Raw genomic sequence first — 23,689 nt, 5'->3', positions numbered from 1 at the left:
GGCTAAACTCTCCTCCTTATTGGATTACCCAAGCCCATTTTCATATAATCTGAAAATTAACATGGTATCAGAGCCCCGGTTGCAGGTCTCGTCTAAACTGGGTATTTGATCACTACTGGATAAGGATTTACCTTGACAAGATGTCCAACCCCTAAGAGGATTATTGCTCTGACCTTTCCAGTTAGCTCTGAATTTCTAAGGACACTCACAAGTGAGGGGGTGTGTTGAAACATATTGAAAGTCCACTTGTGAGTGTACCACATTGGAGAAAGAGGAGAGAATAAACCACTTTATAAGATGAGGAGTTACTCCTCCTATCACCAATTGGTTTTAGGATGGAACCTCCTAGCTTGTAAGTGGGCTAAACTGTCCTCCTTATTGGGTTACCCAGGCCCATTTTTATATAATCTGAAAATTAACAATTGTGTAATTAATTTTTGTTTATACACGTGTTTGGCAAAATTTACAATTAGCTGCAAAATGATAAATAAAGCCATCAATTCTTTTGGTGGAGCCATCCATTATTTGTCCATAATTTTTCTGAGAGCCTCGAGATGACCTACTGGTCATAAGAACCTTTTGTGTTGCTCTTAATGTATCTAGGATCTTGCTAACAGACGCCCCGGGGCGCTAGATAAGAAATATATTGTTGTACTTAATTACTCATATTTATACAAAATAATAGAATAATATATAATTCCAATGCAAAAGAGTTAATGTTTTTCAAAAGGAAAGGGGAAAACATTTAATTCAAATGCAAAGCATTTAAGGTAGTGTTTGGAAACTTGTATTTCATTTCAAATAATGGAATTGAAATCTGGAATTTAAAGTTTGTATTTCAATTCCTAATCATTGGTTTGTAAAGGGAGTTTGATAGAAGAGAGAGAAATAGAGGTTGAATGGAGGAGAGAGAAAAAGTGTGGGTTTACTAAAGGAGAGAGAAATAAATATTAGAAAGAGAATGAGTGAAGTTGGGATATAGATACTCATAGAGAGTTGGGATATGTATGAGGAGAGAATTTCAAATAACAAGGTAATAGCTTGAATTTCAAATTCTACTAATATAGGCTTTTGATAAGAATTTAGTCAAATTCCATAATTTCAAATTCCATGCCATCCAAACAATAGATTTCATCCAAATTCAGGATTTGAAATGAAATCTTGCTATCCAAACATAGCATAAATGCATTGCATTGGAATTATACATTATTATATTATTTTATATAAATATGAGTAATTAAATAGAACAATATATTTCTTATCTAGCATCCCCGAGGCGTCCATTAGCTTTTGCCATGTATCTATACTTGATTGTATATAGCAAGTTTAACCTTGAAATAATTTCTAAGGTCGCTTTATGTACTAGGCATCGAAATAATTTCAAAAGCCCTCCAATGTCAATTGTCGGATCTCGGTTAGATCTGGTTTTAGTGGTTCAATTGGGTCGTTGCTCACAATATGCAATTCATGAAAGGTAGTCCTTGCTCATGTAGCATATAAAATGACTTAACTTGGAGAGTAATATATGCGTAATCTTTCAGAAGAACGTGGAACTCTGTATAAATTTTTTCAAACTTAAATATATTAGATGTAATTTGATCTTAGATGGACCTTATATAAGATGATTTACCTTTATAATTTATTAGTTGAACTTCTTTAATTTACTAGTGTGCAAATAAAAATCAATTTTCATATATTAATAAGAATCAAAAATATTGTTTTGTACGAACTTATTACAACCAACTTGAGATTATTGAGAGGAAATTTAATCCCATTAATTTTTTTTTGGGGGTGTAATCCAATTAACTTTAGCTATTCATGTATTAAGCGAATATATGTTATGAGTGCGTTAATTATTACTCCCTCTGTTTCAAAATATAAGGCACGCACGATGTTCGAGGTCGGACTTTGACCGTTAATTAATTACTCTCAATATGCTGATAAAAAAATTTCAAAAAATAATGTTATTATAGTATTTTTCAAGACGAATCCAACGGTATAATTTTTATTTATCGTATTTGAGAGATATTTGTGGTCAAAATAAATTTTCGTAAAACGTGAATGCGTTATATTTTGAAACAGAGGGAGTAACATGCCAAAAATGAACGGTCAACCAATCAGTCTGAAAATGAGTGCTACATAATACTAAATCGGATACATATCTTTGTGATAATTTGGTAGTAGTCAAGAAAAACAAAATATATCAACTATATATGCAGCTATTAGATTGGTCTAAAATAATTTTCATTGATACATCATACATGTAAATGTGTGTCTTTACATTTCTTATATACGTAGTTTCCTCAGCTGAGGAAACTTGGGTTATATTAAAGATGAGTTTGAGGAAAATTAACAGCAAGTGGTTATATACTTAGGTTAATCTAGAGAGAAATTGCATTTGGTTAAGAAGAGGCGAAAGGGCTTCCATCAACTTCTCACAAGGGTGATTGTGAACTCCTTCATATGTTGTAACTACAATGCTGTTGTCCTTCGATAGCCTCTGCACTTGTTTCTTCACGTTGCATGTCATATGTGTGCACCGATAGTAGCTCCTGTATATGTTACACGTAAACTTGTTCACTTTTCGATCATTAGTGAAACATGCAAAAATATCACTTAAACAACCAACAAACATTAAGAAAATATGTAATTATTATTGACAATATATAATTAACGTGTGAGTTACTAATAATTTCAAATTTCTATAATTTAAACTAATATGTAATTAAAAGTGTCAATAAGTGTAGCCAAAAAAAATGCAAGGAAATTAATTAAGAAAATACCATATATATTAAGAAAATTAAGAAAACTTATTTTTTGTTTCTTAATTTGGTGTGTCAAGTTAGTTGATTTCATGATAGTCTATATAGCGAAATAATAATTCATCTATTCAGAACTTAGCCGTCTAATAAATAATAGTGAAATATAAACCAATATTGTAAAAAGAGCTAATATGGAATATAAGATAATGACATTATTCAAATATACAATCTCAACTCAATTTGTCACCTCAAAATTGAGCAACTTGTAATTAACTTTACATGCTGGCTACAACCGAGTCTTTAGAAGAAATAAAGAAAAAATATCAAATTAAACACTCGAACAATTTCATGATGACCTGTATTTTTTTTTTTTTTTTGCACAATTTCATTTCCTCAATAAAATTAATTAAAGCTAATTATGTTACTGCATTTATCTCTACGATACTCAAGTTGCAAGAATTTCATGATGACCCGTATTTCTATTTCATGTACATACCAATAATTAATTGAGAATATAAAATAAAATACAACAAATCAACTATTTTTTCAATTTCGATCCCTTGAACTACTATAGACCCTATAAAACAATAATCTTACCATGTATCTCAAACATTTATTAGATTGGTCCTATATAAAAGATTCAGCCTACGTTTATAATTCTTAGTATAAAAATCAAGCATAAGAATATTCTTCACATATAGTAACTCTTTTTTTAGACACAATTAGTAGTTTTACATACATATGTTGGCATTCAAACATGGCCTATTATTCTAATTAAAGTGCAAGTAAGCATTATTTCACCCACAAAAGAGAAAATAAAATAGTTTTACATGCACATACCTTGGATAAATATTATTCTTGACTGATTTTTGGCCATATTTTCTCCAACGATATCCATCATCAAGTATATCTTCTTTACTCCTCGTTTGAAACGCAAATCGAGGAATCACCTTAGCTTTCCTCGACCTCGTACTACTACTATTACTACTTCTCTTACTAATACTATCCATCTTATTATGATCAATAACACATGATCTTCTACGTTCATCCTCATTATTTCCACCACCTAAAAGATGATCTGAACCATTGATTTGTTGATCATCATGCTCAAGATCACAATCAATCATCAGTTTATCATCATCTTGATCACAAGCAATATTAACCGTTGGTGAATTGATCAAAAAACTAGACCAATCAACGGCATCCGAAACGTTAATCGAAGGGTCGAGATTACTTGTTTGGTTACATTGATGAAGATCAGCATAATGAGGTGAAAACAAAGATGATGGAATGTGATGATGATGATCTGATGCGACGACGTTTTGTAGTTCATCCATGAGGGCTCCACTAATGAATAATGATGAGAGAATAAATAGAAGAATTAAGATTATATATATATGTATAAAAGGTGTGTGATTTTATGATATAATCAGATGGATGGAAGGTGAGAAGTTGGCCAGATGAATCAAGAAATAGAGAGAGTATGTAAAAAGAGAGGGAAAAAATAAACAAGTTTGAAGGAGTTCTCAAAGAAAAAGAAGGACCAACTAAAATGTACCTACTTTTGTTGCTCAACTACTAGTGCTACATTACGTTTGTAAAAGGGAAAAGAAAACCCTAAAAATATCCAATACAAGAGTGTATCACTAATGAATGTTCTTTGTGTAGGAAGTATAAAAATAGTATGTCTTTTTTATAAAAATTAGTTTATTTATGGTGAATGCAAAGTCATAGTATGAGGACGCAGTGACACATATATATAAAGAGGCAGCTAAGCTTCTTTCAGAATTTTTGTCATTTAATTAGTTAACCAACCCCGTTGTGGAGGGAGCGGTTTAACAAAGAATTATAAACATGGTTGTGAAGGGAGGGTCAGTTTACCAATAAAAATAACATTTATTTTCACTTCTTAATATTCTTAACCTATTATAATCAGTATAATTGGGCTTTCACCAGCCACCAGGGACCATGATACTCTTAGACCTCTATTATGCCTCGTCCCCACCAACCCGGGTTTTTTTTTAAGTGGAAAATGCGAATACTTAGATGTTAGATGAAGGATTATCTTCAATTTGGCACGTGTTGCACAAGGTATTACGAGGGAGAGTAACTATGATAGCCAATTGGGTGTTATTATCTATCATTCCCATACAATACGCAATCAAAAAACATACTTTATTGTTGGGTTGGATCTCACTTCTTACCTATTAAAAAAAATAATTGTACGGATGTGGAATTAAAGAATGGTTTGGCTAGGTCATGGTCTCCCTAATTATTTTGGTAATTTATTAAAAATTGATGGTAAAGCACTAATCATTATTTTGTCAGTGAAATCTTATTTAGATTCAGCCTCCCTAATAGAAAAATCCCGCCAATAAACATGTATAATTTCTTTTGTGTAACCTCGTGTATGTATTATGGGTAACCTTCATTTGTATTTGTCAATAACGCTTTATATGCATTCTTATCCCACGCCATGCCATCAACTAATGTTGTGACACGTTACATATAATAGAAGAGGTTATTATCTTAATCTACCCACTGAATAAACCATTTTTTTCCATATTAGTTGTGTGATTAACCACAGGGATAATTGAACCATATTAGTTGTGTGTTCCTTTGTGTCGTGCAAAGGCCATAGGCTGCGCACATCACAACAAATTACAAACCTAGAATTTGTTGCATCCAAAATAGCCCTTTAAAGATCATAGAAGAATATATTCATAGTTGCATTTGCATTGCAAGTCTACAAAAGATTCTTATGTTTCTTGGAAATTAGAGCTCAGTATTCAACGTGCTCCAACTCAATGAGTCAATGTTCTAGAGATATGAACTCGTAAGCTTGTCAACTAATACAGGCTCTACAGCTAGGCATAGGCCGTACCATGAACAAGCCGAAACATGAGCAAAGCCTGTGGCTATCTTGCTTGTGCTGATTTTAATTTGCGTAATGATGTTCGATTGTTTACGCACAGCCCACAGCCCACAACCCACAGCCCACAGCCCACCGCTCACCGCTCACCATCTTTATTCTTGTGCTGAGCCCGTCCCATGCCAGCCTGGTCCATGCCCCCCTTCTAAGCTAAATCATCCGGAAGCAATTTGATGACTTTTAATGAGTGGTCTCATTGAAAATCATGGTGAATCTTCTCTCTTTTGATGGAAAATGACGGTGAATCTTCAACTATGGAGATACAAACAGCGAAACTGGCGAAGTAGTTGCTATAATCGAGTTCAGTTTCATTAATTGAGCCAAAAACTTATATTATTACATTAAGAGAAAATATCAGAAAGTTTTATGGGACAAGGATTAGAGCCTGAACCCCCTAGTAGATACTAGAAAGTCCCTTATCTTCGTTCAGAACTTATTCGGGCCTCACCATGAACGCGGTGAAACACATACAATCTGCCAATTGATGCAAGGATATTGATAAAGAATACTAGAATTCAATAAACAAAAAATATCTGACAGGATTGTTTAGAACAAGGGCTTCTTTCCATTGAGCATTCCCATCAGATGATCAAAGACATCACTTCCCCCATCACGTAAACCGGAATGCATGTATTCATTAGTTATCCAAAGCCTGATCCCGGAAATATGTTCAGCAGTTTCCATGGCCAACTTAAAGTTCACATACATGTCATCATAGTAGACCGCAGCTGCTACAGGAACCTATAAGCATTGTCATGGATGTTAGAAAAGTGGCAGAACAAGAAAACATCGGGTTAGCAAAAACTAGTGAATGTTATAATGTTTTTGACCAAAAACTAGTGAATGTTCAAAGAGTCCAGGGACAGTCGAAGAAATCAATAAGGATTCAAGCTCAAGTACAGGCAGGACATCAAACCTTGTTATTCTTCAGTGCTGCTATGTCATACAATGGAGGCCAATCTTTCTTCTCAGACAGTAAGTTTGCCACTTCCTTGAGATGTTTCAAGGCAGAAAACTCGTCAAACATCCATGGGAATATCATCTGTGCAGGCAGGGTTTCAAGTCAGTTTAAAATACATGACTAGACGCTCATTACTGAAGATTATAAAAATGCAAGTCGCCCGGTGAAGAATATGACTCTATGTTGAATTATTCCGATTGTCGATGGGAAACCAAGCAAGCAAATCCATCACGAAGATAGCGTGTACTCTTTGGTCTCAAATAAGTAAGCAGAAGATATTTAATTATTTACACGATTGTTCAATTGCAGATCGAGCGATTGTCATAAAATAGTCGGGTAACAGCGTACACGGTCGAGCGAGAGCCTAGCCATGCTCCCGAGTCGTCTACTCAGGGTGACGAGCCTCCAATCCTCCCTTATGCTCACTAGCTTGATGCGCTTCGTGGAGATATTGGGAGCCTTCCTACAAAAGTTCAGCTGTTTCATCAGTCCCACTTTGATTTTGTTGCTGCTATGCAGCGTTCTGTGGATGTGATGACCTCTCCACCAGACTTTCCAGGCCACCTTTGGTGATGTTCCCGAGCTACTCCGCGATCACATCTCACAAGGATGGACGCCTAGTAGCTCCAGTAATCATACCATGCATGATGCTCCTCGTGATCCACGAGTTTCCTTTATCCTTTCTCTTTGCATGCTTTTTCTTCTTGCACATTGAGGACATTGTGTCATTTAGCTTGAGGAAGGGATTTACCATATTATTTGTACATATTCATCATTTAGGCATATTTATTTTCCATTTTCGCATATAGTTTCATTATTAATTTGCATTTCAGGTTGCATTTAGGATCGATCTCTGCTGATAGTACACACTAAGCTTGGTTCTATGCTCGTCTCTATGTGAAGTCTAAGCATGATTTGAATAACTCTGAACTATTTTTGATTTCTCCTTGCTCGTTGTGATTTGAATGGTTTGTGGTAAGACGATTTGATCCTCTCAAAGAAGACTTAACTATACTTGTTAGGCAAAAACTTACCTAGTGAGATTATTTGAGCCTAATAGACTAACATCTTTTTAGTCTCTCTTTTCATGTGTGATGCTCTTCCTTGGTTATTATTTTCTAGAACTTGCATTGATACTCCTCAAAACCGCATTAACTTGTTTATGCATTGAATATGATTGAGGCAATTGTTGTTTCTAAGCTACATGGCCAAATGCTACCCACATTGATTATTCCCCTTTTGTCACCCCTGTGAGCTAGCCTGTTTCTTTTGATTAACTACATCTTTACCCCTTTACCTTGTCCTACCTAGTGGATTGTGAAGCTATGTTGATGAAGTTATGTGTGACATTGGAGATATTCTGTGGTGTTTGTGGTGTTTGATTGCATTGAGTTCAACTCTTCATAGTTACTTTCTTTGAAACTCCGATTGATTTCCTCTTGTAGACGATTTGTCAAATCTTTTATTGAAAAAAAAAAATTGTGATTTATGACTTTAGTGCGTAATAAAAAGAAATAGGAATTTATAGTTGAGGAGTTATGAATTAGTTAATTAGAAAAAGAAATGAAGTGAAACTAAAATGTGTGCTTTTGGAGTTTAGTAATTGTTGTCAAGGGTGTTTGAAAAAAAAAAGGCTTCACTTTCCCCTTTGAGTATCACTTTTCTAGAACTTCCCACAGCTATACCTTAAGCTTTCATTACAACCCATATAAGACCTCATGATTCTTTGCATATAACATAGTCTCGTAGCGGTGGAGAGTGAGAAGATGTGCAAGCTTATAGTAGGATATAGTCAATGGAATGGAACCTTTAGCAACTATTTGACCTTTTTATACACATAAGTGTTGTGTGCACGACTAGAGTGAGGGTTATCATGTATAGTCAAGGCAAGCTTAGGGGAGCAAAGTAGTAATACTGGTTGTCAAGTCACAATTATGAGATCTAGGACTTGGATTGAATAGTTTTGTGTTTATTCCCTTCATGGTTTCATTTTCACATTGAAGATTGATTTGAAAACCGTGTTTTGTGTGTGCTTGTAGAGTTTTTATCTTATTATTTCTTATGTTTCATGTTGGAATGCTTGAGGACAAGCATTAGTTTAACTTGGGGGAGTTTGATAAGTCGGTTTTTAGTTGCATATAGGTAGGTATTAAGTCTCATTTTCATGAAGATTTTAGTGCATATTAGGTCTAATTGCACGATTTTGGCATTCTTTTGAACCATTGTGTTATTTCGAGATACTTTCGGGTCTTTCATGTGATTTTTAGGTTATTGAGGCCGATTGTGACTAAGAGAAACTAATATGGTTTGTAGATGGTCTAGATGGCGGTTTCCGGATGCGAGAAGATGAGTATGAGTGCTTTTGGAGTTGAAGGAATGACGATCGAAGATTACTCTCTTTGCGGGACCAAGCAGAACTTCGCTTGCCCACGCACCAAGGCGCACGCCCAAGCAGGATCTCGCTTGCCCACGCACCAAGGCGCACGCCCAAGCGAGATCTCGCTTGCCCTTGCATAATTGTAACAAAACCATCAAAAATCTTTTGTTTCGCGCGCACGCCCAAGCAGAATTCTGCTTGCGCGTGCACGGTCTTGCACGCCCGTGCAACTTCTCGCTCAACCGTGCACGTTGTTTCCCGACTATTTGCGCGACTTTTAATTATTTCTTTTTTAGTTTAAGAAGCCATTATTAGGTGTTGTTAAACATACTTTTTGAGTACCTTTTCATTTAGAAAAGAGACTATTACTTTTTAGAGAGCTTTTGAGAGGAAACTCCATTATTGAACCTTGAATTCTACAAGTTTGATACATTCAAGTAAAGACTAAGTTTTCCTATTCTCTTCTTTTCCTTTATTATTATTATGTCTTTCAATTTATTTATTAATTGCTTTGTTATTTCAATTATGACTTATGAGTAAGTAGTTTTATAATCTAGGGTTAAGTTGAACCCTAGTAATGATTAATACATGAATCCTTCCCATAATCTCAATTTGATGTGATTAATTGTTCTTGCAATTGAATTGTTATTATTTTCATTATCATACTAGGGATAGGTGATTTTGAATCGATTCCTTATGTCTTGTTTTCAATGGGAATTGAATCTAGATGGATCTGTTGATTCAATCTAGAGTATGAATATCTCTATGGGAATAAATAGATAGGATTACTAGGAATTTATTTGTGATGCTATGTTTAATGTCTCTTTCTTGCATGATTCCATGGGAATAGGTTTGATTGTTTGTTTAGAGTAGCCATAGGTACGTGGGAGAGATATTTGGTAGTTATAGAGTGCATTACTCCTTTTGAATCATTAATTATGTTTATTGGGATGAGAATTATTCATGTATTATTCGTGCTAATGTAGATACTTAATTCTAGATATCTTTATTGATTGATACCTTGTGCATTCTGAGTAGTTGTCATAATTTAGCATTATTATTAGTTTAACGCCTTTTTCATCATTGTTTGTCACTTGTTTAGTTAAAGTGAGTCGAGATACCTAGTGTTTGATACCGTTTGTCTCTGTGGATTCGATCTTGACTTGCTCTGCTACAAAGTTAGGACTTAGGAGGTTAGTTAGGAAATTATTTTTGTTAGGTACGCGACACGCCTATCAAATTTCTGAGCAAAATTATACATTTATGCAAAATTCATTGAGCAATTATTTACATGACATGACTGATCTTTATAAAAGACCTTGGCCTTATCAAGTTATGGGGTGACGTGTGAAAAAATAGGGCGAAATTTTCTGCCCAATGGCATAAGAAAGGCTTAAGCCAGAATCTCCAGTTGCAAATTAACAAAAAATATGTCATTCTCCCGTATTATGGTATTATGCAGTACAGTCTTATAATTTCCTAATTTTATCTTCCTTCCCTTACTAAAATAATCATAATATTAATGGTATTATGGGGTAAGTCTATTATACAAACACAATGTCAATATGAAACATACCTCTCCTGTGAAATATACAGGACGCCCTTCTTTGGCTGCCTTGATTGCATCAAACTTGCTTCCATTGGCTTCCCTTATTCTTTGAGCAGCCCACTGTGACGGAGCACCCTGCAGATACGAATATAAGTAACCAGAACTTCCATGGAAATCTTTACTTGACATACATACAGCATTGAGAAAGCCAAACCATACTGATAGAGACTATGCTTACTTGGCAGTAAATCAACTCATGAAGTATCGCATATAATGGGTTCGTGTTGAAAGCCACCCAGCTCTCGAACTGCCATCGAGATTCAAGACAGAAATCATTATACCACGTGAATAAGGAACTCAATCTAACTAAAATACGTAGAACTATACTAATTAACAAAAGCATAGGAGGAAATTCTAAAGACCAAAGGGAAGAAGAAGAGAAAAAACCAAAAAGGCAAAGTGGGAAAAATCATGTCTGTTTAAGGGCTTAGTTGAACCCGGTTTCTAAAACTTCAACATAAACGTAGATATCAAGTTACTTACTGCATTCAGAAAGTAATCACTGAGTTGCTTTTGTGCACCTGGAATTATGATAGGATCCCAGGCTCTCTCTAACCTGCGGAGAACAGAGAAGAAGAAAAACTAAAAGAGTAAAAGTTTGATCCCAGATTAAGTAAAAGCTATTGACTAGCTACTTACATATAATGCAACCGCTCAAAACCAGCACCAGACCCTAGACCAGTAAGGCCAAGAGTTTGAAGTCCTTTTGGGGTTAACATTCCACCAGATGGTAGAGGGACCTTCAATAAAGAAAATGGAAAAAGATTCAATGATGACCTACTATAGTTTTCTGCAAAAAAGCATTTCAATAAGTAGAAATATGAACTTATATGAAGAAGCATGCCACACCCCGCCTTCTGCACAATTTGCCAAGTACTTAACAATATCTTGAACAGCTTCAACATCCTGAGGAAATCTTTCATAATATTTCTCATTTTGGTGCGCAATCTTTTCAAAGCATGCATGATAGACAGCATTTGCAGTACAGCCATCTCCAATGGGAGGAATTCCACCTGTTAGGAGGACTTGCTTTAACCCTTGTGGGGCATAACTTAGATATGTAACAGCACAAAAACCACCATAGCTCTATAAACAGAAGAGAGAAAGGTACATTAATTTTGATTCTACAATGAGGACTTCAAAATTCAGTATGCAAACTACACAAGATGACAACTTAGGCAGAAATTGTAAAATAGATAAAGAGTGGCAAAAATTCTAAATACCTAGACATATAAGAAAAGAGAACAGAGACTAATATCCTTATTTACTCTATAAAAAACTATTCTCTCACTAATTTGTGAACATGTTGGAGATAGCAGGCACAGGCTTATGGGGAAATATTAGTTAAGACAATCAATTGATGGAACACTGTACAAACGGTCTGAACTCAAACTATCAATGCAAACAATCCATATACAGACACTGAAGTTAATCTATACCTGCCCCAAGATCGTCCAAGGCGCTGCTTCAGGAACCATCCGCAGTCTAATGAACTCAGCATCGTTTACTATGTTGTCTGCTCGGAAGTGTTTCAAATATTCAGCCAGATCTTCGGCAGATTTAATTTGCCGCATAGAAGATGTAGTCAAGGGAGTCGATGAGCCTGTTCCACGCTGTATGAAAACTCATTAGGTAACTCCAAGAAGGAAACAAAATCCATAAACTAATGCTAATAACAATCTTTGCAAACTAAGCTCCGAATAAATCATGCCTGATCCAACAACACAACACGATAGCCTTCACTTGCTTTACCGATCCAACCATTTGATTCAGTAGGACGTGGAGACTCAAAACCAGGTCCACCTTGAAGATATAGAAGATATGGCAGTGGTTGATCTTCCTTACCAGCTGGGAGAAAAATAAAGAAACAAAATACGTAAGTGAACCTCAAGTTGGCAAAGACGCGTAAACAACCATAATCTAGCAATGTATATAGCATGGCCAGAAAGACAAAACAATCAGGGGGCGTTTGGTTTGGGGGAAACTGGAAAGGGAAAGGGAATAGAACCTCTTGATTCCCTTTTATGTTGTTTGTTTTGGGGGTTTCTTTTCTCCCCCTTTCCCCTCTTTACCCCCAAATCCCTCTAATTTGATTACCCACACCCCCCCAAGGTTTCACATTCCCTTTCTTTGACTCACCATAGCCCACCTCCTTGACCATCCAACCACCACCACCAAACCATCACAACCTAACCCAATCATTACCACCACTAACCGGCCACCACCAACCGCCACCATCCAACCACTTCCTTGACCACCCACCCGCCGGCAACCCTAACCCAACCACCGAAACCCTAACCCGATCACCGAAACCCTAACCCGACCACCGAAACCCTAACCCAACCACCGTTTGAAGCTCTGTTTTTACAGACATGCTGGCGGAACCCTAACTCGCGACGCTACTGGATGGGCGGACGCGACAACAGGGGAGGAGAGTGGAGAAGAGTACGAGGGTGGCGGGCGGGCGGATGCGACGCAGGGGAGGAGGAGCGAGAAGACGCGACGCAGGGGAGAGGGTGGCGGGCGGGCGGATGCGACGCAGGGGAGGGGGTGCGAGAAGACGCGACGCAGGGGAGAGGGTGGCGGGCGGGCGGATGCGACGCAGGGGAGGGGGTGCGGCGGCTTGCGACGCTACTGGATGGGGAGAGGGTGGCGGCAGAACTACAAGGGAGGAGGAACTGGTGGTGCTATGGTGGAAGAGAGGTAGGAGGAAGAAAAAAATTTATACCAACCAAACAACACTTAACATCTAAGGGTTTTGCTTTCCTTTCCCTCTCTACCCCTTTCTTGATTCCATTCCCTTTACCCCATGACAACCAAACGCCCCCTCAGTTGAGTTTTGCCAATTCTATGTCTGTTAACTTCTGCACTTCTCCATGTCTATTGATATGCAGCAATGGACCCTCATAACAAGTAACAACTTCTTCTCGTTTTTCACTTCAAACATTCTATTTGACTTTCTTCTCTTCACCTTGGAAACTAGTTTCATCAGACAAGTTCAAGTAAGGGTTATCCGTATTCAATTGACAGCTACAATAAGTTTAACATGCATTCAGATAAGTCAAATGCAAGTAACAGAACACACCTAAGTAAACATATAGAGAAAGTTGGAATCAAATGTATGAAAATTAATTCATTTTTACCTCAGTTGTACACCTCAAAAGTGGCTCTATTTTGAGGAAATTGAATACAAATAATTTCAGTTCTTCAAGAGCGATATACGTACGGGTTCAAAACAGCTTGAATTAATTAACATGAACATACTGAACATAAGTTGGACTCCAACGAGCCTGGCCGTCAATAAACAAACTCTAACAATCTAAAACTTGTTTAGTAAATGAGTTCCCTCATAAAAAAAATCCTTTAAATGCATTTGCAAGCGTGTTCATATCCATACAAGTTAAGAGCTAGTTTAAGCTCCCAAAAATCTCGACAAATTTTAAAAAAAATAATTAGTATCATAGTAAATCTTTCAAAGGTAATTGAATCTCTTAATTTGTTAAATGCATGCATACAAATAGTTCATAACTTTCTTTTAACGTGAAGATTGACAAAAAAAAACTTCGATTCAGTTAAATGTATGCATTAGATCTTCAAAAGTCTTTTTCTTATAAAGGTATCTCGAGCCATGCAAAAAAAAAAGCTCAAGGCGCATTGAGGCGATGGAATTGTAGTGCGCCTAGGTGCGCCTTGTCGAAGTGAGGCGGAACTAAGGGAAATTCAAAAACCTAATGTAAAAGTAAATAGTGCTTTTTGTGCGCCTCATTGCACTTATTGTGTGCCTCAATTGTCCCTCTTTGGAATCGCCTCGCCTAATACAAGAAAGCACTTAATCGCCATCGCCTTGCTGAGGCGTACTTCTTAATACACTAATCACGAGGCTCGTATATTAGATGAGACTTGCTCGAGCTCATACAAACACTTAAAATTCAATCACTATGGGTCAAACGGCTCATTTGGTTAATAGTCATAAATGGTGGTAACGGAATAACAATAATGCAATATAGTGTAATTACCTTGGTAATGCTACTTCATCCCAATATATCTATTTTCTTCCTAAAATTTCATTACAATCTATTACCACTTAGAAGGTGGTATAGGGTGGTAACGGAAATTTCTAAAGAAAAACCCATGTTTTGTGATGAAATTTCATTACCATGGGTATTGACATTAAAGTTTCTTAACCAATTTACACTAATTGTCATTACCACCATTTATAACCACTCACCAAAAGAGCTGTAAAAGTATTTTACTTTCAATGAAAAACAAAAAGTTATCTAAACATTATATTCCTTAAGTAACTCAACTAACTTTATTTAGTAGTGTATAGACATATATCCCATATCTAAAACTATCTTTTAACTTATTAACCATTAGTGAAACTAATCTTATATGGACATTATTATCGTGCAGACGTGCACCTAGGAGCCACGCTCCTCCATTACACCTAGCCTGAGCATGCTCAATAATCACCATTGGTTGTTAACATGCCAGCAACATACACCTACACGTTGAGGCAATCTGGTGGGAGCACCTTTCTGGCAAGACCTAGGTGTTATACACATATATGATATAAATTATAACCCACTTATTTAGGGCTTTAGGCAAGTACTCCTCCTAATCAGTTTCATTCACTTACAAATCCCCTCTTCTCCTCTCTCTCTCCTCTTCCCACAGAGACCCTATAGAGGGGTTGTCATGGATGTTTTCGTCCATGGTAAGCCCCTTTTTCTCACTTTTTGCAATTCCTAATTTATTTTCTTACTTTTGTCGCTTTTTCGCTACTTTCAATAAGTCCCAACTGTGTAATATAGTCCTCTTTATGGCTTTTGTAGTCGCTCCCTTCACGGTGGGTGTATAAGTTTAGTTTCTTTATGTGTCAGTGTGCTTTGGACCCTGACCCCATTTGAAGGTTGATTTGTTGATAGAATTTTGTGCGGGATTGCAGAGGCGGTTAGTACTTCGCGTACAATCGATTGAATTAACTTTAGTTATACATTAAAACTACATCAGATCGTTAGACCTTGTAGAAGGTTGCATCAGACAGCGGTGTAAAGGAGGGTATTTGAAAAGGTTAATTCTGCTCAACGATCGTGGTTTTGCCGTATTAGAATGAAATTCTTTCAATTTGATATGTACTGTATTTTTTAGCTTCTGACTTTTATGGTAGATGTCCTATGACTTCATATAATGAATAAATTTTCACTTAACAAAAAAGTTAGTACCCCCTACTAATTAAGTGAAGTGGGTGGTTTGCAAACACTACTACCCAATCTTATGCTTTTTTAACTAGGAAAAATGGATCAGAATACCCCCAACTTTGGGCGGTCCGCTTTTAATACCCCCAACTTTGGATTATTTTTAAATACCCCCAACTTTGGGGGTGGTCCGCCAAAAATGCACCATTTACCTGTTATGACCGGATGAATTGGTAAACCAAAAAACCTCCCCCCATCTCTTCTTCATCTCTCTCTCCTCTCGTCATCCCCCACCCCCCACCCCCCACTGCCACCTTCCCTGACCACCACCACCCATCGAATTCCCCCCTTTCCTAACCCCCTTCGAAACCCCTACCTGCACCCCCCTCGATTTCCAGCAAACCCCCACCGAAAGACTTCAGTACTGTGACGAAGGAAGAGGTCAGAAACCAAGAAAATCGAGGGGGGGGAGAGAGATTTCGACGAGGATTAGGGGAGGGGGTTCCGAAGGTTGTTAGGGAAGTGGGGGGGGGGGGGAATGCTGCTGTGGGGTGGGGTTGGGGATTGGGGCTGCTGGGTTAGGAGTGGCGAGGGGTGGCGAAAATCGAGGGGAGGGAGGGAGATTTCGACGGGGGTTAGGGGAGGGGGTTCCGAAGGGTGTTAGGGCAGTGGGGGCTGCTACTGTGGGGGTGGGGGTGGGGGATTGGGGATGCTGGGTTGGGTGGCGGGGTGCGGGGTGGAGGGGGGGGGACTGCTAGGGGATGGGAGTGGGGGGTTCTGGGGTGGTGGGAGTAGGGGGATGGTTGGGCTAGCATGAGGGTTTGCAGCCGGAGGGGAGAGGGAGGGTCTGGGGTGGGGGAGGGTGGTTGAAGTGGTGGTGGGTAGGAGTCAAAATTAAAAATAAAAGAGAGATAAAAAAATTACCTTGTTAACAGGTTACAAGTCATCTGGGTGCATTTTTGGCGGACAACCCCCAAAGTTGGGAGTATTTAAAAATAATCCAAAGTTGGGGGTATTAAAAGCGGACGGGCCAAAGTGGGGGTATTCTGATCCATTTTTCCTTTTAACTATTGTAATTTTTATTTAGGGGTTTTAACTATTGTAATTAAAAGTACCCCACAAAAGGAATCGACAAAAATTCCTATACGATTCTAGACTTTTGGGTAAAACAAAAAGATACTAATCAGCAACAGGAAAACTAGCGTGGAGAATATATAAAATTTTGAAAAGTTAACAAAATTCACAAGTTTCCTATTTAAGCAAAAACCCAAATTAAAGACAAACAGGAAATTCCTAAAACATTATCAATGCTAAACAAAAAAGTAATACTACTTTCAGCAAGAGGCAAAAGGTTCCTCCTTTTTCTTTTAACGTATTTACATAGAATAATCATGTAACAATGACAACAAATGACCAAATATCTGATAATACAATGTTAAAAGCATGAATTAATAATATTTACGAAGAGGGTGAGAGTCTGAGAGAGAAAGTACCTGCAACAACTTCACGAGCGAAAACAGTGATTTTAGGGCAAGATGAACTAGAAAGGAGAGAGTAATCGAGAGGAACAGTGAAGTAATGGTCGCGCAGCCGGAGCTCTGGCACTGAGAACCATTTTCCGACGACGTGATCCGCCGGAGAATCGCCGGAAGTTGTGTTTGGTCCGACCATGGCGGAGTAAGTAGCGAATCGCCGGCGAGGAGAGAGAAAGGTGAGGTGAGGAAGAGGTAGTAGAGTATTAAGTGGAGCAGTTGGAGAAGATGGTGAAGAACGACAAAGAAGTAGAAATGGGGAAGGGAAGGGTATTCTAGTTGACCACATTGGTCACTTCACTGTCGTCACTTAAAGAGGGACAACTTTTTTGGGTTGTTGGGGACTTGGTTGAGGGTGGTGTAATTAGCTCGTAAAATATCCAAATATGGGTGGTACTAGGAAGGTTAATGTTCCTAGTCTGTCACAAATTATTAAAGCTCGGCTCGAAATTTTCTAGAGATAAATATAGTAAAATTTGTGATCATATTCAAAAATATATTTTATTTATAATATTTTCTATTTTATAGATATTACATGAGAAATTATAGTTAAATTGTGCATAATACTTGTGTAAAGCTGAAAGTAAGTAGTCGTCTAGATCCGAACCCATATCCACTAGGTATAGCGGGTTATGGGTCTTAACTCTTAAATAGTCCTTAGTTTTTAGTTTCATCATATCTTTGAATCTATGTGATTAGAAAATTTCGCCCTAATATATATCGGTTATCCATTCATGGATAAAATATTATCTAAATAAAATATTAACTCATAAAATCTTAAAATATCACAACATTAATGATTTCACAAAATCACAACTCATAAAACCTTAGAGTTTAGGTGATTTTTTTAAATACGTAAATAGATCTAAACACCCGGGTCGGGTATGGCACATGTGGATCTAGACCCGACCTATGATCTTTGGGGCCAAGGTCCGTTGGGTCTAAAAAGTATGGACCTAAACCCTTGTAAATGAGTCGGATCCTTTCCATGACCATTGTTATCGCTAATTGAAAGAAATTAAATTTTTAAAAGCAACTAAATTAAAACTGAATTGAATTAAGAGTCTGTTCTCCCCATCTTATTTTCAGTTCAGTTCAGCTCAATTCAATTCAGTTCAGTTCAACTCAATTCAGTTCACCTCAGTTCAGTTTAGTTCTGGACAATACTCTTACTCAGTTACTCTCACATATTACTATTCAGTTAAGTTCAGTTGTTTTATGCTGAAGAGAACATAACCCTAAATTGAAAATAAGTACAAAACAAAAATAACTTAACTAGTTTATCTTCAATTCAGCTCAGTTTGGTTCAGTTTAGTGGCTAATTTTCACAAAATGCTAGTTTTTGTGTTCAACCAAACCAGCAAGTAGAAGAAGCCTAGTAGGTGCAGAATTTGAAAGTGTGTACAAAAGTTCAATTTAATACTGAAATTTATAGCAGCCCATCACAAAACTAGCCAACAACCCCATCACAATTCTCTCATTCCAATGGCGGCCATCATCAACAACATCCTAAAACGCGCCGCCATCATACCCCACCGCTTCTACATCCGTCAAATGAGCAACATACCGGAAAACACCGTATACGGCGGTCCAAAACCCCAAAACCCAGATAAAAGAGTCACACTAGCTCATCTAAAGCAGAAGCACAAGAAAGGAGAGCCCATAACAATGGTCACCGCCTACGATTATCCGTCCGGCGTACACCTCGACACCGCCGGAATTGATATTTGTCTCGTCGGTGATTCTGCTGCCATGGTTGTGCACGGCCACGATACTACGTTGCCGATAACTCTTGATGAAATGCTTGTTCATTGTCGCGCGGTGGCGCGTGGTGCGTTGCGCCCTCTTCTTGTTGGGGACCTCCCTTTTGGTACTTATGAGTCCACCACTCACCAGGTATTCGGAGAAAATGCTAATTCATCTCGGAGATGTTGTATTAAGTGGCATTTGGGTCAGATATTAAGTCATAATTTTAGTACTCCCTTGGGTCTCAAAATATAGTTGTTGTAGTATAAAAAATATACTCATGAGTGGTCTTATTCGGTTCATTTCAATGTACATTCGTAATATTAAATTTTAAATTTTTTACTAATAAAAATAAAGGTATGTCTCGGAAACCGTGCAAAAAGAAACGGGAACAATATTTTGGGACGGAGAGAGTAGTATTTAAGTCACTGATTTAGTGCTTGTTTGATTAACCTTCAAATACATAAGAAATTAGAATTCCTATGAACAAAATATATGTGCTGTTGTTTGATTGGCAAAAACATGAAAAATAGAACTTTATAAGAAGTTCTATTTCCTACAAGATGAAAGGAAAAATAACTTAGTCCCCTCGTAAGTGGAAATTTCCATTAGAAATAAAATTTTCCATGTTCAACGAAACAAAAAGATGTACTTCTTAGAAAATAAAATTGCATGAGCAATGCAAATTCATGGGAAGTCATACTTTCCAACTTCAACCAAACGAGCCCTTAATATTTAAGTATATGACTTAGTATTTCTAAGTTAGTTGATGTACAAAGTTTGTACATCTATGAGATAAACTGGCTCTAACTTGACATTCTATAATATTTTATTTTTAATTTTAAAGTTGCTCATTGTATGAAAAGAAGTTAATTTTTGATGGTTATAGCATTTTTGTTTTTATTTTGTCTTTCTTGTTTGATTGGATGTTGGTTAGGTAGGGGATGCAATTTGTAGTTTGAAAATTTGATGATTGATTGTGGAATGTGGATAATTATTAACCATTGTGAAATTTTGGTGTTGATCTGATTTAGTCAATTTAGCGCACAAAGACAAGAAGAGGTTGATTGGCTGAATAATTTGTACTCAAAAAGCATATAATGACATTGAGTGGTATATTAGGGGAAATATATTAGTCTGGATATTTGTGAAATGCCATGTAAATTCATGTACAAGGTACATCAACATTCACCACCTTCTTAGTTGCTACATTGATAATACTCCTGATTTGAATTGCTGGCAATGACTATTTTCAACTTTCAAGAGAAATTGATTTGCTGTTGCAAGGAGGTTCATTGTGCATTTTGTTGGAAGCTGTTGAGGTCTAAATGATGGAATATTGTACTCATTTGGCTCCAGAAGCTATTCCATTTGTGTCCACACTCCGCCCCCTACTCTTAAAAAAGGACTCGTTTGGCTGGCGGTTTAGGAGTAGTTGACCTGATGCTAAAATTTGGAAATTCAGAACATTTGACTAGCTGAAATCTGTAGGAGAACGTTATTTCATCTCGATTGTAGCTAGCTTAACTATTTGTTCGCCAAACACCTCTACAATAGTTGGTTTCCTAAAAATGTGAGCTAGCTTTGAAGTTGTTGTACCACACACCCATTGTCTTTGTGCATATTTTATTTGATATTTTGAATGTATGTCTCAATTTCCAGTAATTGTGATGGTTTGTGATATGGCAGTTTGAATGGTAAACAGGCAGTTGATTCAGCTGTCAGAATTCTGAAAGAGGGAGGAATGGATGCTATAAAATTGGAAGGAGCATCGCCTTCGAGAATTACAGCAGCAAAGGCTATTGTTGAAGCTGGAATTGCTGTGATTGGACATGTAGGATTGACGCCACAAGCCATAAGTGTTCTTGGAGGATTTAGGCCTCAGGGGAGAAACATCTCCAGTGCTGTTAAGGTAGGTTTTGAAAGACCCTCACCCCATGTTATCTTGGTCTTAATAATTTTCTGAAGTTAAATTTGGTACTAGGTTGTGGAGACAGCACTTGCTCTGCAAGAAGCTGGATGTTTTGCTGTCGTTTTGGAATGCGTTCCTGCAGCAGTGGCTGCTGCAGCAACAGCTGTGTTGGAAATTCCCACCATTGGTATTGGAGCAGGACCTTTTTGCAGTGGACAGGTTAGTTGAATGTTATTGAATTTTATGAGTATTTGAGGTTCCTTTGGATGTGTATACATTCTTCATGACTTGTTTTGGTATAAAGGAGTTACTATGTCTGTGACTAGGCCTTATTATTGGGCAGGTCGCTGCGGGTCATTAGCGGTCCACTTGAATTTTCTTACAGACGGGTGGGTTGGGCATGTAGGTTGCGGGACAGGCGTTATAGGAGGAAATGTTAGATAGAGCCATAGAGTGATAGTTTGTAGAAAATTTGTAAACTTACATGTGACTTTCACTTTGCATATGGCAACAGTAAGCAAAACATTCCACATAGACACCACCGGAGATAAAATCTTGATTCATGCAACCGGCCCCATTCTGCTGGGATTAACACTACCTCTTCTTTAGCTAAGCTTTCTGCTATGCTGCAAATGGCGATCTTCGGTCCATCTTTCTCATGGGAACTTATTATCATTTTTCAATGGAAATGTAAATTTAAGGACTTTGCATCCAATCTGAGCTCCTTGCAGAAAGAAATGGGAAAGGTTACCCCAAATTTTTCTTCGCAACGCGTCAAAAAAGAGAATCTATGTTGCACAAGTTATAAGTTGTTTGAAGACTTGTACACCATCCCCCAGTACTCCAAGGAAAATTAACTCTAAAAATGTGAGAAAAACTAAAAATAGAAAGCTATTTTTTTGTGATTTACAGCACATCTTCTATTGGTTTAATAAATCGACTCAGTTGCTTTACCGCTTCTAGACTGCAAAAGTAAGTGTCTCTTCTTGAAGCACTGATGTGGACCTAAATCTATGGATATCATTATGTTCAGTATGGTCCCCGTGCTGTGTATCACAAATTGGATACACTAAACAATCAATTCTTATCTACTTGTAGGAATCCTACCAATCTGTAATGCAGAATAGCTACTTCCCTCCTTGCTTCCCTGTGCAATGAATGGATTCATTACAAGGATGCAGAGTACTGCAGATAAATTAGTTTTAGTATGATGCACCCTTTTGCTGGTCCCATGTTCAGTTAATTTTACCGCTGTTTCAGACTTAAAAACAGAGAAACGTGCTTAATTGTTCATGCAATTTTTTACTATAGGATTTTGGATGTTTGCTACATTCAGTCGTACTATCATATATTTGTAGACTCAACCTCATGAGATATGATCATTTGGATCTTATCATGAGTAACCTTTTCACCAAAGCAAGATGCTTCTGAATTTTCAGGTATTAGTGTATCATGATCTACTGGGAATGCTGCAACACCCTCACCATGCAAAGGTTAGACAGTGCAAGTCTCTGAACCTTGCCATCTCCCACCCCTTGCAGAAGTGGGAAAATAGATAACTTATTGGCCTTTTTATGAGCAGGTTACTCCTAAATTCTGCAAGCAATATGCGCACGTGGGAGATGTGATTAACAAAGCTCTTGTGGAGTACAAGGATGAAGTGACAAAAGGTTCATTCCCTGGACCTGCTCACAGCCCATATAAAATCAGTGCTTCAGAAGTTGATGGTTTCTTGGATGAGCTAAAGAGAATGGGATTGAATGAAGCTGCCACTGCTGCAGCTGAAGCTGTTGAAAAGATGGAGTAAAACTAAATCACCTAAGTGAAGATCTGTAACAACTCATTCACTGTCTCTTCTGTCCAATAAAGTTTAGGGTATCAGAATTTTTCGGATTTCATACTTTAGCACGATGATAGGATTTGATAATGTTGTTCATGCCTATAACTCGCTGTCGAGTAGCCGTAATTGTGCTGAGAGGCTGTATTTTTAGCTGGAGAAATTTCATGGCAATAAAGGGAGATTAAGTGCTGCAAATTTGGTTACAGAAATGACATCTCATTTAGTGTAGGACTTTCTATTCTCTGATACAAGAGTCGATTGTCTTCTTAATGAGATCATGCCCTGTATGGTTGTATGCTCAGAAGCAATAAAGCAGGGGTCTCCCAATTATGTAATTTATTGTTGAATTCATATTATGAAGATTTTTTAGAAAATGTTTTGTATTGTGCATCTTCTATGAATATTGTTTGCAACGAAAGACCACTAGTTCTATGAAATTTTTTTAGAAAATGTTTTGTATTGTGCATCTTTTATGAATAACAAGTCAAATGTACATGAATAACAAGTCAAATAAACATATGTACATAGCTAATAAGCCAAATGAACATATATGCATCTCTGTTAGTATATGTTCATTACTTTATTGATATTCGTCTTTATGTTCATAATCTAGTGCTTGATGTTCATCGTGTGCACCTTCTTTTTACCACATAGACGTGTGTACCTACTAATTTGCACTAGTTCTTTGATATTAAGTGTTCCTTTTTTAATGACTGGAAATCCGTTTAGAGAATGTCCAATCAGAAATTACGAATACAAGCACAAGTTGACATTCTTTTGTCGGAACTGGATCTTTATTTGAAAACTTCCTCTAAATCTC

General features: G+C 37.3%; 3 protein-coding genes across 3 annotated transcripts; 1 reads left to right on the top strand and 2 right to left on the bottom strand.

Annotated features, from left to right (window-relative positions):
• Nucleotides 1-2,159: 2,159 nt before the first annotated feature.
• Nucleotides 2,160-4,190, bottom strand: LOC104886932 (WRKY transcription factor 71). Its single transcript, XM_010671487.4, has 2 exons — nt 3,603-4,190; nt 2,160-2,552 (listed from the first exon to the last, which is right to left on the bottom strand). Exons 1-2 carry the CDS (start codon nt 4,097-4,099, stop codon nt 2,372-2,374), a joined length of 678 nt encoding a protein of 225 aa, XP_010669789.1. The 5' UTR covers nt 4,100-4,190; the 3' UTR covers nt 2,160-2,371.
• A 1,791-nt stretch (nt 4,191-5,981) lies between these two features.
• On the bottom strand, nt 5,982-17,779 carry LOC104886940 (hypothetical protein). The gene is made up of 10 exons (XM_010671499.4): nt 17,333-17,779; nt 12,353-12,489; nt 12,081-12,254; nt 11,491-11,727; nt 11,281-11,381; nt 11,125-11,197; nt 10,820-10,888; nt 10,609-10,716; nt 6,611-6,736; nt 5,982-6,435 (listed from the first exon to the last, which is right to left on the bottom strand). The coding sequence occupies exons 1-10, from the start codon at nt 17,658-17,660 to the stop codon at nt 6,241-6,243; spliced, it is 1,548 nt and encodes a 515-aa protein (XP_010669801.2). The 5' UTR covers nt 17,661-17,779; the 3' UTR covers nt 5,982-6,240.
• A 947-nt stretch (nt 17,780-18,726) lies between these two features.
• Nucleotides 18,727-23,259, top strand: LOC104886945 (3-methyl-2-oxobutanoate hydroxymethyltransferase 1, mitochondrial). The gene is made up of 5 exons (XM_010671504.4): nt 18,727-19,267; nt 20,823-21,029; nt 21,102-21,248; nt 22,469-22,522; nt 22,612-23,259. Exons 1-5 carry the CDS (start codon nt 18,857-18,859, stop codon nt 22,834-22,836), a joined length of 1,044 nt encoding a protein of 347 aa, XP_010669806.1. The 5' UTR covers nt 18,727-18,856; the 3' UTR covers nt 22,837-23,259.
• The last annotated feature ends 430 nt before the right edge of the window (nt 23,260-23,689 follow it).

The sequence above is a fragment of the Beta vulgaris genome, chromosome 1 (assembly GCF_026745355.1).
Source record: "Beta vulgaris subsp. vulgaris cultivar EL10 chromosome 1, EL10.2, whole genome shotgun sequence".
NCBI lineage: Eukaryota > Viridiplantae > Streptophyta > Magnoliopsida > Caryophyllales > Amaranthaceae > Beta > Beta vulgaris.
Note: the sequence above shows the minus strand (reverse complement) of the source record. Positions and strands in the feature narration are given on the sequence as shown.